This window comes from Rutilus rutilus, assembly GCF_951802725.1.
Source record: "Rutilus rutilus genome assembly, chromosome: 21".
Lineage (NCBI taxonomy): Eukaryota > Metazoa > Chordata > Actinopteri > Cypriniformes > Leuciscidae > Rutilus > Rutilus rutilus.
This window is the reverse complement of record NC_140226.1, coordinates 8,877,110-8,893,483: the sequence shown is the minus strand read 5'-3', so window position 1 is coordinate 8,893,483 and position 16,374 is coordinate 8,877,110. Positions and strand designations below refer to the sequence as shown.

Below are 16,374 nucleotides of genomic sequence, written 5' to 3'. Positions count from 1 at the left end.
ACAGATCTGATCAGTCTAATATACAAAGTGTGGTTCGTTACACACCGTAATGAAAATCTGACAGTTTCTGATTGCAATGAAAAACAAATGCTCTTGTACAGGTGTTTAAATTAAACAAAAGCCAACTTTGTGTTTGATGATATTTAATCAAATGTAATGTCATGCAACCATGATATTAGTTTTTGTTTAAAACTGAATTGAAGCCATTTTTGCACTGATACCAGACTGAATTTGTTGAAATAACCAAAGAAAATAATGGAATAATGTAAAATAAATGTAAGATTTAAAAATAAAATATAACAATTAAATGGAGTACCCTGCAAAAATAAAATAAGTGAAATATAAACTACCCAGTAAAAATGTTTTTTAAAAAAAAATAAATGTAAAATATAAAGTTACAATTAAAGATGAAATGTCCAGCAAAATAAAAAAATGATCAATACTATTACCACCACACTTCATTACTTCTCATATGTGCATAGTCGATCACAGAAGGCCAAATGTGAAGCACACGTAAGATTTGAGAATGAAAGCTTTTGACAAATGTGCCACTCATTCACAGCTCGGAGCAACTCAGCGCTGATGATTTATTTTGTAAATGTACATTTTCAATACCAGACATTTCAATTTACACCTGAAAAGGAGCAAAAGCTTTTTATATTCAGAACAAACCTAAAAATGGCTTGACATGAGAAAAACGTACTGGAAAACAGACGATATTTACACTTACAACATCGTATTTGCACAAGTAAAATGAAAATCATTTTTAAAAACATAAATCTGTGAATTAGATCCCGGTGGGACATTAAGAAGCTGAAAGCAGTTTGTTACAGCAGAAAGAGAAGGATCCACACACACAGTAAAGATGTAAAACATGCTGATGTGCACACTGAAGCGGGACGGGAAGGCTAGACTTTAGGATAAGCACGAACAGCTACTGTACTGACTGCAGGAGATGCTCAGAACTTCTGCGAGAGCGTCTGTTTCTCCAGGAGCAGGTCAGCGAATCTCTGCTGCAGCTCTTTTTCTCTGTCCTGTTGCCTCTGAACATCCTCTCTCAGGGCCTGGATATGAATGACAGTGTTGATCAGTGATAATCAAGTATTAACTTTGTAAGCAATTTCACTTTAATTCCCCCCCCAGGTTTGTTTGTTTCCAACACCAAAAAAAAAAAAAAATTTACATTAAGTAAAGCACAGATTTTTATTGAGTGAGACTTGAGCGACAAATTAATGTATTCAAAGAATGAACCCCATACATAATTTCCTAAACTTTTGCAAGCAACTGAATTTTAGTGAACTGACAGCCCTAGATTAGTTAAAACATTTCAAAAAGCACCTGCATTGTTTTGCATTTTGGGATTGTCAGTCACATATTTTGTCATTGAAGATTTCTTACAAATATTAAAATATTGTCTCGTCTCATTCTCATGAACCCAAAATCGTGTATCGTCTCGTCTTGTGAGCTAAGTGTTTCATCATACCCCTAATCACAACATCTAATAGAGATAGTAAAGTTTTTCACCTCCTTTCTGCGTGGAATGGCGTGGTCTTCCTGTTTCTTCAGCTCCTGGAAGGTGTGGAGCTCCACGTTGGCCTGTTCCACCTGATCCCAGAGTTCACTGAGCTGTTTGAGCAGTCCCATGGCCCGAGACTGATACCCGCCCAGAAGAATCTTCATCTTCTTCTCCATCTTCGCCGCACGCTTGGCTTCTGTGGTCATGTGACCTCTGTTAATCTGTCAGACACAGGAAGTGACGGGAACTGTTACAAACAAGACTGCAATCAGAACGATTTAAAGATGACTGAATTGTGATTGAATAAACCACATGCAAAGCCTGAACTTCCTGCTGCATTAGTTTTTGTACTGTTGAAAGTGCATCATTGAAACTTTTTGCACTGTAGCCAGACTTAATTTGTCTAAATAAAAAGAAAATAATGGACGAGGTAAAATATATAAAAAAAAATACATAAAAAAAATATCATAATAATAATGATAATTTAATAACAAAAGTAAAATATCAACTAAAGAAAAGCTTTTAAAAAAAAGTAATTGTATATATTTATGAATTTAAGAACTTTTTAATTTGTGTAAAGGACAAAATAAGACTAAGACCTACAGTAACCCTGTGAGTGTAAACAAAATATATATATCTAATAAATCAATAGTATCCAAAAGCAACACAAAAAACCCACAATAAGCAACATTTAATCTCTGCTGAATTGAAACAGACCTCCCATCGCAGCATGACAAGAGCAAGAACTAAGAAAAATCAGGATTCAATTCTTGCCTTCAGACACTGGCACCACGAAATATTGAAACCATCGCAAACGTAAACTATTTTCAGACGTTCAATTTTGCAATAATGTGTGACATGCATAAAAGCAGTGAACTCTAAAAAGTTATGAGATGGAAACAAAAACAATAAACCTCCAATGTCAACACAGGCCTCAGAAACACACGCCATGTCTTTGGCCTTTAACAAACCATTATGCAATTATAATGGATCTGTTTTCATTCGAGTGCCTGACGTTTTCCAGCAAGCGTCCGGCTGCCAGCTGAAAGTCCTGACTGGGCATCTCTGGCTGGGTAAAACATCCATCGAGCCGAGGCAATGAGACCAGCACAACATCTAGACAACAGCAGATGCAGTGCAGATCATCTTAAAGTGACTATCACTGATCAACTGAAGTATATTATGAACACATTCACAATTTTGAAGAAAGAAAAAGTTCCTTTATTAATATTTCAATTTAAAGGTAGGGTAGGTCATTTTCAGAGAGGCTAGCAATACCCACCTAATCCCACCCTCCCTTCAGAGCGTCTCCAAAGCCACTCCTCATCCAAAACACATCAACACGTGCAAACAAAAGCATCACGAGAGACGGCATTAAACTACCTCATGTCTCAAAGTACATAATATTACAATAATAATAAAATAAACAACTTAAAGAGCTTCAGTTGTACCACCTGACTGCTGCAGATTAATTTAGGAGTGAATTCAATCACTGGACGAACATTTTATGGTCCTTTAATGGCCTTCCACAGATGATGTATATATACACATTTAGACAACTTAACTTAGTGATTTCTATCAGGATGTGTTTCAACCAGCATAAATGTTTTTGGAACAAATAGCCAACCCTATCTTTAACAGAATTAAACAGAATTGTGAGATATATAACTGAGAAAAGTTTTTTTTATTATGTGGCAGAATTTTTTTTTAATGTTAATGTAGAATATCAAATGTAAATAAATATATATATATATATCTTATGTTTTATAAGTGTGTGTATATATAAGTGTGTGTATATATATATATATATATATATATATATATATATATATATATATATATATATATATATAATTGAGGTAAAACACATTAAATCTATCTACAGCTGAGGTCTGTTTATAAATGTGCAGGGCAGATGCTGCCGGCATAAATCTGGTGATTCTGTGAATGAGAGCCGCGTGCCATGGCTTCCCTCTCCCTGCAGGAACACCAGCTCCCCCACGGCTCTAAACGTGCTGCTGTGTGAATCGCCTCCAAGTTTCCGCCACACGCTCCCAGCCAAGACATATGAACACAAATGCAGTCTTTGTGGAACAGGAAGGGGGGGTCCTAATGAACTGAAGCTCTGCACATGAGCACGTCCTGAAACTGCAGGCAACTGGCTGTCTGAGTTACTGGTGGCGACCATTTCTGTTTGTGTATTACCAAGCATTAATGCCCAGGAGAAGTTTAGAGCCATAACTAATTGACAAAAATGGGCAATTTTACACTTACCCTAATTTTATTTCAAAATATGGTTTATTTGTAAATGAAAAAGAATTTAACAAAGTAATTAAGTCTATTCCTAATGGCATACTAATATTAAACAAATTCTCAGATGTAGATATCAATAATACATCTTTACAAAATCCTCAACTCTTTGTAAATGGTCTTTCTTTATTTGATAAAGGTTTTAATAACAACTTTATAAGAAACTCCTTTAATGTTGGATCCAGTCCTCCATGTAAATCAAAGTGGCTTAAACCTTATTGTATATCTTGGCGCAACATTTGGACTATGCCCTATAAGTTTATTATTTCTAATAAAATCAAAGAAGTAGTGTACAAAATTATTCATAGATGCTATCCTGTAAATGCAACCATTAGTAGATATATTCACGCTGTTTGTGATAAGTACACTTTTTGTAACACATCACTTGAAGACATTGAACATTTGTTTTTATATTGCCCTTTTTCTATTTCTTTTTGGACTGACTTTAAAATAGATATGACAAAAAAATTGAACAGATGTCTTAATTTAGACCCTTATGACATTTTACTTTGTTTCCAAAACCCCTTTTTTTCTGAAAAACAAAATTATATAGTTAATCTTTTTATCATTTTGGCGAAATTTTATATTCATAAGACTAGAATAACTCAAAAGAAACCCTCCTATATTGCCTTCTATAACACCGATCTAACAATATATTTTGAAACTCTTTTAAACATGAGATCACAAAATAAAAAGCTTATAAAAACAATACAAATATTAAAGCTTTTCAAATACATATAAATGCCCTGATATTTTATACTTATATTTTTGTATTTGTTCTTATGTTTATGTTTATTTTATAATTTTTTCTTTTTTTCTTTTCTGGTTAAATATTTTGAGCTGTATTGTCAATGCTTTGTAACCATTTTGGTTTTTTTGCATTGTACTGAAATGTTTTTGTATTTGAACTGACTAAATACAAAAAAAAAAAAAAAAAAAAAAAAAAAGTTTAGAGCCATCCTCATTAAAAACAGAATTAACGGATTTATCTCAGTTTCTTTTGACTGGTTAATGACAAGGTTAACACTCTGGATAGCATTTAAGAGCACTAAGAGGAGATCGGAATTAATGGTCTCTTGTGCTAAAAGCAATAAGACACTCAGTGATTTTAACAAAACCCTGAACGTTACTGAAAAAAACACAAAAAAAACACAAACAAAAAGAAAAATTTAAAAGAAAGTAAAATGCAAAAAAAAAAAAAAAAAGGATAAAGTAAAAGATTAAATGTAAAAACTAAAAAAAAAATCCAAATTTAATTACACAAAAAGTACCCAGAAAAAACAAAGAAACAAACAAAAATCAATGTTAAAATGAAAAATAAATGTAAATAATAAACTAAAAAATAAGATTAAATGAAATGCCCAACAAAATAAGACTAAAATTATATATAAAAAAGCATTTATTGATTGAGATTATATATATATATATATATATATATATATATATATAAATAAATAAATAAATAAAACAAAAACACACTGCATGCCTTTTAAGAGCAAAAATAATGGATTGGAATCAATAAAGACACTCAAAAATCAATAAGACACTCAAGTGATTTTATCAAAACCCTGACTAATACTTTAAATCCTTAAACATAAGCTTCAATCAGCCAGACGACGACGCCGCCATCTACTGGACGCAAAGGGAGTGCACAGAACACACAGATGATGATCTTACCTCCAGCTTCTTCTCCATAGACTCGATTCGGTCCTTCTTGCTGGCCAGATTGGCTCGGGTGTAGCGGCTCTGTCCGGGCAGGTACAGGACCTGACTGTAACACTCCTCCCACACCTGATTATAAGCCTCCATAGAGAGATCTCCATGACTCATCCCATGTTTCACCACCTCCATTTCCTGGCCCAGCAGCTCTCCTGCCTTCAAAACGGACACATACAGCTGAGCCTTCTGACGCATTGGGTTTGAATACATAGAGTGATGTACTTTTATGACTGAAGATAACTGATGCCGGAACAAAATATAAAAGACAAATTTTATTTGCATAAAGAAAAATATTTTTTTGCAAGGTGACATTATTTCTGACAATTAAAGGAGCTGTATGTAAGAAATGTATTTCAATTAATCATAAAATGGCCCTGATATGTCACTAGACATTAAGAAATCATGTTCATTTCAAATACTTATATCACTGACAACAGTAGTCCGGCCAGGATATTGTCATTTAAAAAGTGAAGTTGCAGCCCTCAACTGATGTTGATGTTGTCATGTTGTGTTTTGGCCTGAAGCGCCACCCTCCACCTATCTACCAATCACGAAGTCAGTAGTGTTTCGGCATTGGGTTGCCAGCTCAGCTCTAGTTACCACAGCTGCAGCTACAAACGTTCCTGCTGGATCCTGCAGCCTATCTGGCAACCTCGAGTCAGGGGGGAGGGGGAGGGGATACACCGATCTACAGTAATTTGAAAATGATTGCAGTACCAGTTTTGGCCACAATCTTACATACGGCTCCTTTAAGCATATTTACCCTCAATTTTCAACACTGTACAGTAAAGAAAATCGTCCTGACTGAACGTCCTGTTTTTTTTTGTTTTGTTTTTTAACTCAGCATACTAACTATGATACTTATACTTAATTTGTACATACATTTGCAACAGCTAATAAAAAAGCATAAATACTTTATTTTGGGGTGAATTTTCTTTACACTTTTGTGAGATTCACCCTTCTAAATAATTTGCCAGGCCACACTGAATCTGTACCTGCAGAATGACAAAATGACTCGCACAGAATTTTAATGTCATGTTTAAAATTCTAGACCTCTCCAAAGCCCTGTGTGTTCCCAAGTATAATTTAATGAAATCATTTTATAATAAAGCACTCTCAGATTTTCCACCCAGATTAAAAAGTGCCTATGCCATATGGGTCTACTAATTAACCAAAGCAGCAAACCTTTTTGAGCTCTTCCTCTGAGATCTTATCGTAGGGTGTTTTCTCCAGGTAGGAGATGTGCTCGGCATTGTTGGAGCTGGATCCCACTCCTTTACCCTTCCTGGCCTGGATGTCACTGAAGGGGTGATGCAGACAGTCGTAGTGGATCATGGTGATCATTTCCTTCTTGACGAGTTCTTCTGCCAGCTGCAGGTCCGTCAGAGGCGGCTCCACATTATGAGGCCGGAGTATCGTCTCATTCACCTGAACACACAGATACAGACTTCATCTCATGGTAGTATACATCACTTTTTTTTTTTTAAGTACTATTTCTTTATCTACACAACTTAACGAAGCAAAAATGACTAGGTGCACTTTTAAAGGGGTGGTTAATTATGATTTCACTTTCACAACAGTAATGTTGCTGTTTGAGCAAAACAACATCTGCAAAGTTACAACGCTCAAAGTTCAAAGCAAAGGGAGATATTTTCTTTTAAAGAAATTGCTTTTTAAGGACTACAACAAACGGCTGGTTGGGACAACACGACATTCCTCCAAGGTTAGTGACATCACCAACCCTAGAATTTACATAAACCCCGCCCCCTGAACATGATTTATAGATTATCAAGACAGAATATGCTAATCAATGACTAGAAGATAACTACACATAAGATACATAAATTCATCAACTAACCATTCAGAAATGTTGTCTACATGTTGTCACTTCTTGAGTCTCCCCATCTTTCTGACTCCGGTTTGAACATAAAACACTGCATGTATGTGTGAGGTAATCGAAGCTGCTAAGGACAAGAGCTGTTGAAGCTCCGCCCTCTGTGCTGGGAGCAGTAGCTCATTTGTATTTAAAGGGACAGACACAAAACGAGGCGTTTTTGCTCACCCTCAAAAAGTGACAACTTTAACATGCACATCCCCCAGTCTTGCACCACATTACTTGACTCTGAAATGTGTTGCAAAACAGTATGTTGCTAAAAAGTTTAATTTATATAACAGTTTAAAAAAGAAAGCAAGGCCTTAGATACATTGTAATATATTTATTTAATAAAAATTTTTTTAAAAAAAAATATGTGCCAGTGCTGCTATCGCTAACAAAACTAAAACCAGAACTACTGAAAACATCTTTGTTAATTGAAATTAAAATGAATAATTCTATAAATCTTAATTTTAAATGATGCCTTCATTTTTAGATTTTGTTTTCATTTTATTTTTCAAGTTTTTGCATTTTTGTCAATTTTATTTTTTATTTGTTTTAATGTCTACAAATGCTGCAAATATATTTTATTTTATTTCAGTTATTTTATTACAATGACCCTTTTGGGGGTCAAAAGCAAGTTCAAAAGCAAAGTTCAAAAGCAAGTATGGAAGTCCTCACCTCTGAAGGTCTTGGTAAATCTCTCTGAACTGCCGTGTGTCTCTGACGCAGCTCCTTCTCCCTCTCAGCATCTCTCACGGCCTGTGGAAATGTCACGCAAGATAAATAACACCAAAAACAACCAAATACTAAATACAGCACCCTCTGGGTCTTGAGCGACCGCTTTATGAACATCAGTGTGTTTACAGATCACAGGGTTTAGTCAACGGACCTGTTTACGCAGTTCTATCTCGGCCGCATCCTCCACAAAACTCTCGTCCACCTCAGCTTCCTCCAGCTCTTTCTCAGCGTTTTCAGGAAGAACAATCTCAAAATCATTTTTGGGCACCGGCAGAGACATCAAGCCCAACTTGAGCTGCTCGCGGGACTCCCTTTGCTGGAACAAACAGAATAAATCTAACCACGATGCAAAAACAAACTGCTGACACATCCGTACTTAAATCAAAACTGCATTAAATCCACTGAAGGACAATGATTTAAATGATTTAACGCACCAAGTGTTTGGCAAATGACGGGTCACTGTAGTCCACACTCCCCTCCTCTGTGTTGATGTTGAGTTTGTCCCGCAGCGGGGTCCTGCCTGGGGTCACACCCACCGAGGGTTTAGGAGTCATTCCACCTTGAGGGGTCATGCCCTCGGCTCCGTGACTGGGAGTTCTGGGAAACCATATTCATAAATTATTCACACAGCTCATTAACCTGAAATTTAGCATCTACTTTAAAATGATGATATATTCAGTGCAGATAATAGACGATATCTGGTTTAAAATTCAATAATTTTCAAAAGTATGGGGTTGGTAAGAATTTGTTTTCAAAAGAATTCTCTTCAGCTCACCAAGGCTGCATTTATTTCAATGAAAATATAGTAAAAACTGTGATATTGTGAAATTGATTTTTTTATGTCGTGTAAAATGTAATTTATTCCTGTAATGCAAAGCAGAATTCAGCATCCATACTCCAGTCTTCAGTGTCACATTTTCTGCTCAAGAAACATTTCTGATTATTATCAATGTTGTAGACAGTTGCTGCTTTTTTTTGTGCGCTTTTTGTGGAAACTGATCAATTGTTTCAGGATATTTGGAAAAGTTCAAAAGAACTTTTCAAATTTAAAATAGAAATCTTTTGTAACATTATCAATGTCTTTACTGTTAATTTAATGCATCCTTGCTGAATGAAAGTATTCATTAAAAAAAAAAACATAAAAATCTTACTGATCCCATACTTTTGAATGATAGTGTATATTATATTCCAGCACTAAAATCTGAAATCTATACTAATGTTAATCAAAACTTAACCATAACTTACTGTGTAGAATATTGGTTTAATCTTTACTATTAAATATTTAATAATTGACTGAACAATTGTTGTCTTGTTGCTGTTGGTGGCATTTAATTTAAGCAATAAGCTACTCAAGGACGTGTGATAGAGTAATTTTATTTGCATAAACAACCCAGAACCATAAGACCAAATCACTTGTAAACCACTCTCTTAAGTGGCTGAAGCTGTGTTCACACTACCAGTGACTTTGTCGCTACATGTCACCAGCGGCTGGCGGTGAGGTCACTACTGAGTGTTCCCACTACTGGTTGCCAAGCAACGTTTGTGAATGATATTCACGGATGTTACTCCATGATGTAGACAACAAATCAAATTTCTTACCGCTACAAACAAACGTTTCGGAAGGAAAAGGCTAAATATTAATGGAATCCATACATAAAATGCTTAATTTTAAAGATGAACGGAACATAGTGAGTGCTCTTTGCCATCGTGGCTATTTATCTGCAGCGAAGGCGCAAGCGCCGGTCTATCTGGGTTCACAAACCCATTCAGGATTAAAGTCAGCATGGCGAGTAACCCCACATGTACACAGTTACATATATATTATAGGAGAGTTGCTGAGCACTAAAATAAGATCTTGCCTCGACACTCCACTACAGTGTGTCGTGACATCACGTGCGCTCTAGGGGTTTGCGATATAAAAAAATAAATAAAAAAAATTCCTCTCTCAATATTTTCTGGGATTTTCTCGATAACGATTATTAGACTATATTTTGCTGAGTGTGTTTGTGCTAGTACTTTGGCAGGTTTAGGACTGTCGCGGACAGCCGACTCCTAAAGTTTTTGATGTTCTTCAAACTCTGTGTGGTGATTAGTTCACAGCAGTGACAGAAAAAAAAAATTCCAATATGTTTCAATAGATTTTTACCTTATATGGGCATTATTACCTTTATAAAGCCATTTTTTTAAAGCTAATTATATGTTATAAGCTAAATATTTTGTGTCAATTTCACAAATTTAATCAAATTCAATTATAAAAATAAGACAATAGTTTTGTTACCAATCAAATTAAATCAGTATCAAAATTCATCTTTGCAATATTGAATACTGATATTTAAAATGATTTAAAACAAGAAAATTTCACTTTAAATGTGAAATTGAAACAGCCAATAGGTGGCAGCAAGTCACTGTCAATGAGCAAATCATAGAGATTCAACCGATTTAATCAAACGGCTGATTCATTCAAGGAAAGAAGCATTTGACTATCTTTATCTATCCTAGTCAACTGATTCGTTCAAAAAGCGGATTCACTCAGTAAGGTTTTGTTTTGAACTATTTTCATTGGCGAAATAGAGCAAAAAGAGGCAATATGGTGTCTAAAATGTAAGTCACTTAATATTAACTTCTTGTTATGCTGATATTTGGAGAAAAACTGCACTCGTGATATTTATTACGAAATTATATAAATAAAGATTAAATCACGCAGTAAAAGCATGCACTCTAAATGCGCACCTGCACTAGTCTAATCTACAAGACTGCATCACGTAAAATATGCATGCACTCTCTGTGTGTGTGTGAGGGATTGGCTATACTCGATAATGCCAAATTGCATATCGCTAAAACAACAATTACGATATAGCAGACGATATATATCGCACACCCCAGAGCGCTCCACTGACTTCACTCCTATTGGTTGTTGCTTCTGAAAGTCGCTCTTTATATGCATTAAGTGAAACATATCTCAACTTTATTACATTGCTGAACACGCCTACATCCTGTTGCCAACGGTCACAGTCGCTAGTCTCTGGAAATCGCCAGCTCTCCATTCAAATTAATGGATGGTGTCATTTTGTCGCTGCCAGTGTGAACAGCTTTACTGTTTTAATATGGCATTTTATTTTTGAAGACGTTTTACAAAACTCAATTACTATGTTTATGAATATGCTAACCAACATTTTCCATTTAAAAGTAGACATTTTCATGCATGATGGGTACCTGAAGGGTGTAGACAGCACGGTGTTGGGCGTCTGGACCACCTGTCTCTGTGGAGTGACACCAGAGAAGTCGCTCTCATGGAGGGGAGTATTCAGCCCTCCTTTAAGAGGGGTGTCCACGTTCGTAAGTGCCATCAAGTTCTGGGCTTCCTGTGGGGGTAAAAGAACTGAACAGTGAGACTCAGGGCAGAACATTAAACAACCAGTTTGAAAAGTGTGTGAAACAGCACCAGACCTGCAGGATCTTGTCCTGTGCCGCTGGAGTTTTGGGTGTGCGCAGGGCCATGGAGTTATTGGTCACATTGTATTCAGACAGGAGGGCACTGGAGGCCGAGTTGGTGATCCCAGACTCCTCTGCGGTCTGACGGGCGATTTCGCTGGCCTGACCCAGCTTGACAACCTCCTCCAGCTCGGCATCAGAGATCTAAAATCAAAACAAATCCGTCAAATGTAGTTATTCAACATAAACTATCTGCAAATCTATTACAAAACACATTGAGTGGCTAACGTGTTGTGATTAGTGTTTTTTTTTTTTTTTTTACACTATTATAATATTTTACATTTTAATTGTACATTTTTTGTTTTAATTTTTTGTTTAGATTTTTTTGTAGTTGTAATTTTATGTTATTTTGTAATTTATCAGGGTTTATTTTATACTTCTGTTCAGATTTATTTATTTGGTTAACATGTTGCAATCAGTGTTATTTTAGTATTATTTACATTCTATTATAGTATTTATTAATATTTTGAATTAGCTTTTATTTTTATATTTTCAGTTTCTATTTATATTTTTGTTCAAGTTGTGTGATTTTGTATTTTTTTTCTATTTCTATTTAATTTTAGTTATATTAATTTTAGTAAAGTTTGTCTTTTTTTTTTACTTAATGCCATGACAGCTTCTGTTCATGGCGAGAGCCAGGTTTATTTATTAAAAAATCCAAATAAGTTGTTTAAGATTCTTGTTTTTTCTTCCGAAATCCTTGACTAAATTTGGATTTACTTGGTTAAAAAACCTTTTCAGAAGTATCAACAGAATAAAAAAAGTTCCTCAAAGGGGTAGAGGTATTACATTGCAGCAAAATATGTTTAATGGACAGTGGATTATGATGAACACTTTGGTGAATTTTCACCTGATAAACATTTATGTGAGTCTTGAGCTTCAAGTGTAAATGACTTCATCCCAGCAAATATTAAAAGGGAATGTGTGTTTTGTCGTAACATCAAGATTTATTTCTCGCAATTTATTGAAGCACTGATCCCAAGTTTATGGTATCATCTACATTTATAATTCAGCTTTATTTCAATTAACAAAAATTATTAATAGTTTTAGTTAACAATAGGACTGGTTACGATACAGTTACTGGAATGACTGGGTGGTTGAGAAGGCTTTTAAGCAGTTTGTGTTTAAGGCAAGAAACACAGAGAAGTTAGTGATTTTTACCATGGTTAAGGTGGTAACATTTGTGCTGAACTGACCTGTGGTGCCGGAAGGACCAGTTTGCTTCTCTTCTTAGTGAACTCTGACACTCCACTGGTCTGCAGGATGGCTGAAGGCAGATCGGACTCCTTCTTCTTCTTGATCTTCTGTCTGTCCTTCTTTCGGTCGCGATCCTCCTTCTCACTATACACAAAACAGCAGAGGGGCGATCAAAAAAAGTGTCCATCATGACACTTCATCCATCACTGAAGGTCCTGCAGCTCAAAACACGACCCGCTCACCTCCTGAGATCTTTATCCAGATGCTGCTGGCGCAGTCGTTTGAAGTCAGGCTCCAAAGGATCATAAAGCTCCATGGACGTATCGTAGAAGCCCTGAGCGGGTTTCTTTTCAAACGGGATCTCAGCATTATAGTCGACACCTCTCTTCTTCTTGCGCTTCTTCTGGATGTCGATGCCTGCTGCTCGCAGCTCCCTGCGTTTCTGAAGTGCTGCCAGACGACTGCGGAAGACAACGGAAGAATGAACAGTGAAGACTGCTTTATAATTAACAACTCCAACACTCTGTGAGAACTAATAAAATCCTAATTTTAACATCACAAGATCTTACCGCGCTTCCTCCAGCTGTTTCTCTCTGGCCTTCCGCTTTGCCTTCTTGCCTTGTGTGTTGGCCAGTCTAGCTCTGGCTTCAGACAGCATCTCCAGCTCATCTGCACAAGCATTTGTGAATGGTATGCTATTTATCTTTCATTGCAGTGTTAAAGCATTTTTTTTTTTTTTTTGACATTACATTAAACAGACACCCTCACCTTCATCCATATCCACAGGGTCAGGTCTGGCTGGTTTGGTCTCAGGGTTTGGGTCGATCTCTCCTGGTTTTAGTTTGCGAGGGTCATCGCCCACATCATCTTCATTCTCTCTCTGAGCAGCTTTATCTCTGCGGTCATAAAGAATTAGTTCAAGCTTATCTTGATTCTGCAAAAAGGTGCATGTAAACAAACAAAATTACATTTCCATAACCTGACTAAGACATTGAGGATTACACTGTGAAAGGTTAACCTATAACATTAATGATTTGTTATATTTTTATCTGAGAGTACAAATGGTTTGAATGAAAGTTATTACATGTTGTTTGAATTCTGCATCAAACAAATGTACTTACAGCAGATATTCATAATGCTCCAGACACTGAGCAGCTGTTCGTCCAATGATGGGGGCGATTGTTCTCCACTGAGTGGGCATCAGTTTGGCCAAATGAAGAAGTTTCTCCTCTTCCTCACGTGACCATTCTGTTTTCTTAATGCTGGGGTCCAGCCACTCATACCTGCACGAGACACACCATAAGTGAAATACATATGCATTCATTACAGTTGCTCCTTAAGGAGATCATTTAAATGAACCTATGATGTTCAAAAATGGCATGATCACTAGGTTGAGACATCACCTGAATAAGACTCAAAGATATAAACTCACCATCTGGCTTTACACTGTTTGGCTGATTTGCGGTGCAGCAGGGATGCGATTCGAGACCACTGGTTTTTGCCATATTTCATTACAGCAGCTTTGAGAATCTCATCCTGTTAATATATCACACAAAAGACATGACTAATTAAAGAGCTTTTACAAAACACAGAGAGCCAATGAAAATGGACGCAACAATAAGACTCATAAATGACAGATTATTTTACTATTGCTAACCTAACTTGAACTTTGAAAAGCTAAAAATTGTAAATCAACTCTCAAACATTTTTCCATCATAGTAAAATAAAATGACTTGAATAAATTTCACTGAAAAGTTAGAATACTTGTTTATAAAAGAAACATCAGTGTCAATGAAAAGCAAGGCAAATGTCACGTTTGAGCAGAATATATTTTTCTGCGTGCTATGCCACTAACAAGCTGTAAATGAATAAATATTAAATAGTAGGGATGCACGATATATCGGCCACCATATCGGTATCGATAGATATATGTTAATTTTAATGTTATCGGCCTGATAAGAAAATTTGGACGATGGATTATATCCTTCAGCCGAGACATTTCAGATGTGCACTGTTTGAAATTATGGTTTTGAATTGCTTGAAATATGATTGAAAATCACTTCAAAAAAGGAAAATACAGTTAATTAAGTGCAACATGCGCAGCACAAATCTGTCATATCGGCTACATAAAATTATAAGAACAACATTATAAATGTGTGTTTGGGACATGGCTTTTAATGGTGAGACTTTTGTTTTTGTAATCAGGCTCTAAAAATGATATAAAAATTTGGATTTAGATTTATCGGCCAATATATCGGTTATTGAATATAAAGATTTATTGTTATCGGCCTAAATTTTCATATCAGTGATTCGGTGCATCCCTATTAAATAGTGTACACACGACCAAAATCCATAGTTGGAAAACACCTATAAATTAGATATATATTGACAGTTAATAGACGTGTAATTTAACGTTTGCTTGTTATTAAATATATGATTATTAAAACAGTATTATTGTTTGTGTTCAATCTTGATGTATAATGTCACCCAATATTTATGTTGTGAATAATTAAAAATCTTGCCTAAAACAATCTAACCTTTGTGGGTATATTAACTTTTGGTAAAACTACGGTAATTGCATTCATGTTTTGATATTTTATTAACACAAAATACAATTCATAAAAATGTACAACATACAACGCGAGCTGAAATCATTCTACATCATCACTCACAACATAGAGAAGTAAATGAAACCACAGCAAGGCGAATATGTGTAGAATTCAGATAATTAATACCTATTTGAAGTTTGAATGCCTTTAATTAACAAAATGCTCATGAGTTTCAATGCTAAAATACTGTGTGTTTTCTAAACAAACCTCAGTGTTGCGCCACACGCCTCCTTTAATCATAATCCGCGGCATGTTGGCAACTTAAAGTCTTCACAGGCGCTCGCGCAGAATAATCTTGTTCTGGAACCTCAAAAATGTGCAATTAAAACGAAATAAGAGAAATACACTGAGTTTATGCTGCAGCACGTTAAACTGCAGATGGGGAAACCGAAATGGCTGCGAACGCACAGAAGTGTGGGAAGCAGGCTCTTCTTCTATTAATTAATTCGGGATCTGTCATGTCTCTTGAACTCAATATCGCCCCCCGTGTTAGAGAGGCGAACGACATGCTCAACAAATTGTGCATTCAATAATAATAAACTAGCTAGCGTACTGTTGCGCAGACAGTTATAACCGTTTAAAAAATATATATTTGATAGTGTATCTATTTAGCTTTTATTTACATTTAATTTATTTCTATTCTATGTTGCTTTTTCAGCATTTCATTGTGTTGTCTTTCAGTTGCTTGTCATTTGTGTCAGTTGCTTGTTTAGATATGTAAAGCACTTTGCATTGCATTGGATTTGTTTAAAGGGTGTCATAGAAATAAAGTTTTAAGTAATTGATTGATCTGTAGGTTCCAGTTTGGAATAAGTTCCATAGGAGCTAGCCGTTCTTTTTGGTCCTTCTTTGAGATGTGGATCTGCATTTCCTGGAACATCTAGAGGAAATCAAAAGACACAGTGTGACATCTGATG

At 35.6% G+C, this 16,374-nt stretch overlaps 1 protein-coding gene across 1 annotated transcript; it reads right to left on the bottom strand.

Moving 5' to 3' along the window:
- Positions 1 to 573: 573 nt before the first annotated feature.
- On the bottom strand, positions 574 to 15,945 carry cdc5l (CDC5 cell division cycle 5-like (S. pombe)). The gene is made up of 16 exons (XM_084394049.1): positions 15,665 to 15,945; positions 14,281 to 14,384; positions 13,970 to 14,131; positions 13,617 to 13,744; positions 13,418 to 13,517; positions 13,091 to 13,309; positions 12,848 to 12,992; positions 11,607 to 11,795; positions 11,373 to 11,521; positions 8,594 to 8,756; positions 8,311 to 8,475; positions 8,100 to 8,180; positions 6,731 to 6,973; positions 5,504 to 5,701; positions 1,525 to 1,737; positions 574 to 1,064 (listed from the first exon to the last, which is right to left on the bottom strand). Exons 1-16 carry the CDS (start codon positions 15,707 to 15,709, stop codon positions 960 to 962), a joined length of 2,409 nt encoding a protein of 802 aa, XP_084250175.1. The 5' UTR covers positions 15,710 to 15,945; the 3' UTR covers positions 574 to 959.
- Between the last annotated feature and the right edge of the window lie 429 nt (positions 15,946 to 16,374).

Coding starts and splice junctions, on each gene's coding strand:
- cdc5l (XM_084394049.1), bottom strand. CDS start 15,709: ATGCCGCGGATTATGATTAAAGGAGGCGTGTGGCGCAACACTGAG. Junction 13,310..13,417: donor AAACAGCTGGAGGAAGCGCG/GTAAGATCTTGT, acceptor TGTCTTCCGCAG/TCGTCTGGCAGCACTTCAGA. Junction 12,993..13,090: donor CTGGATAAAGATCTCAGGAG/GTGAGCGGGTCG, acceptor TTTTGTGTATAG/TGAGAAGGAGGATCGCGACC.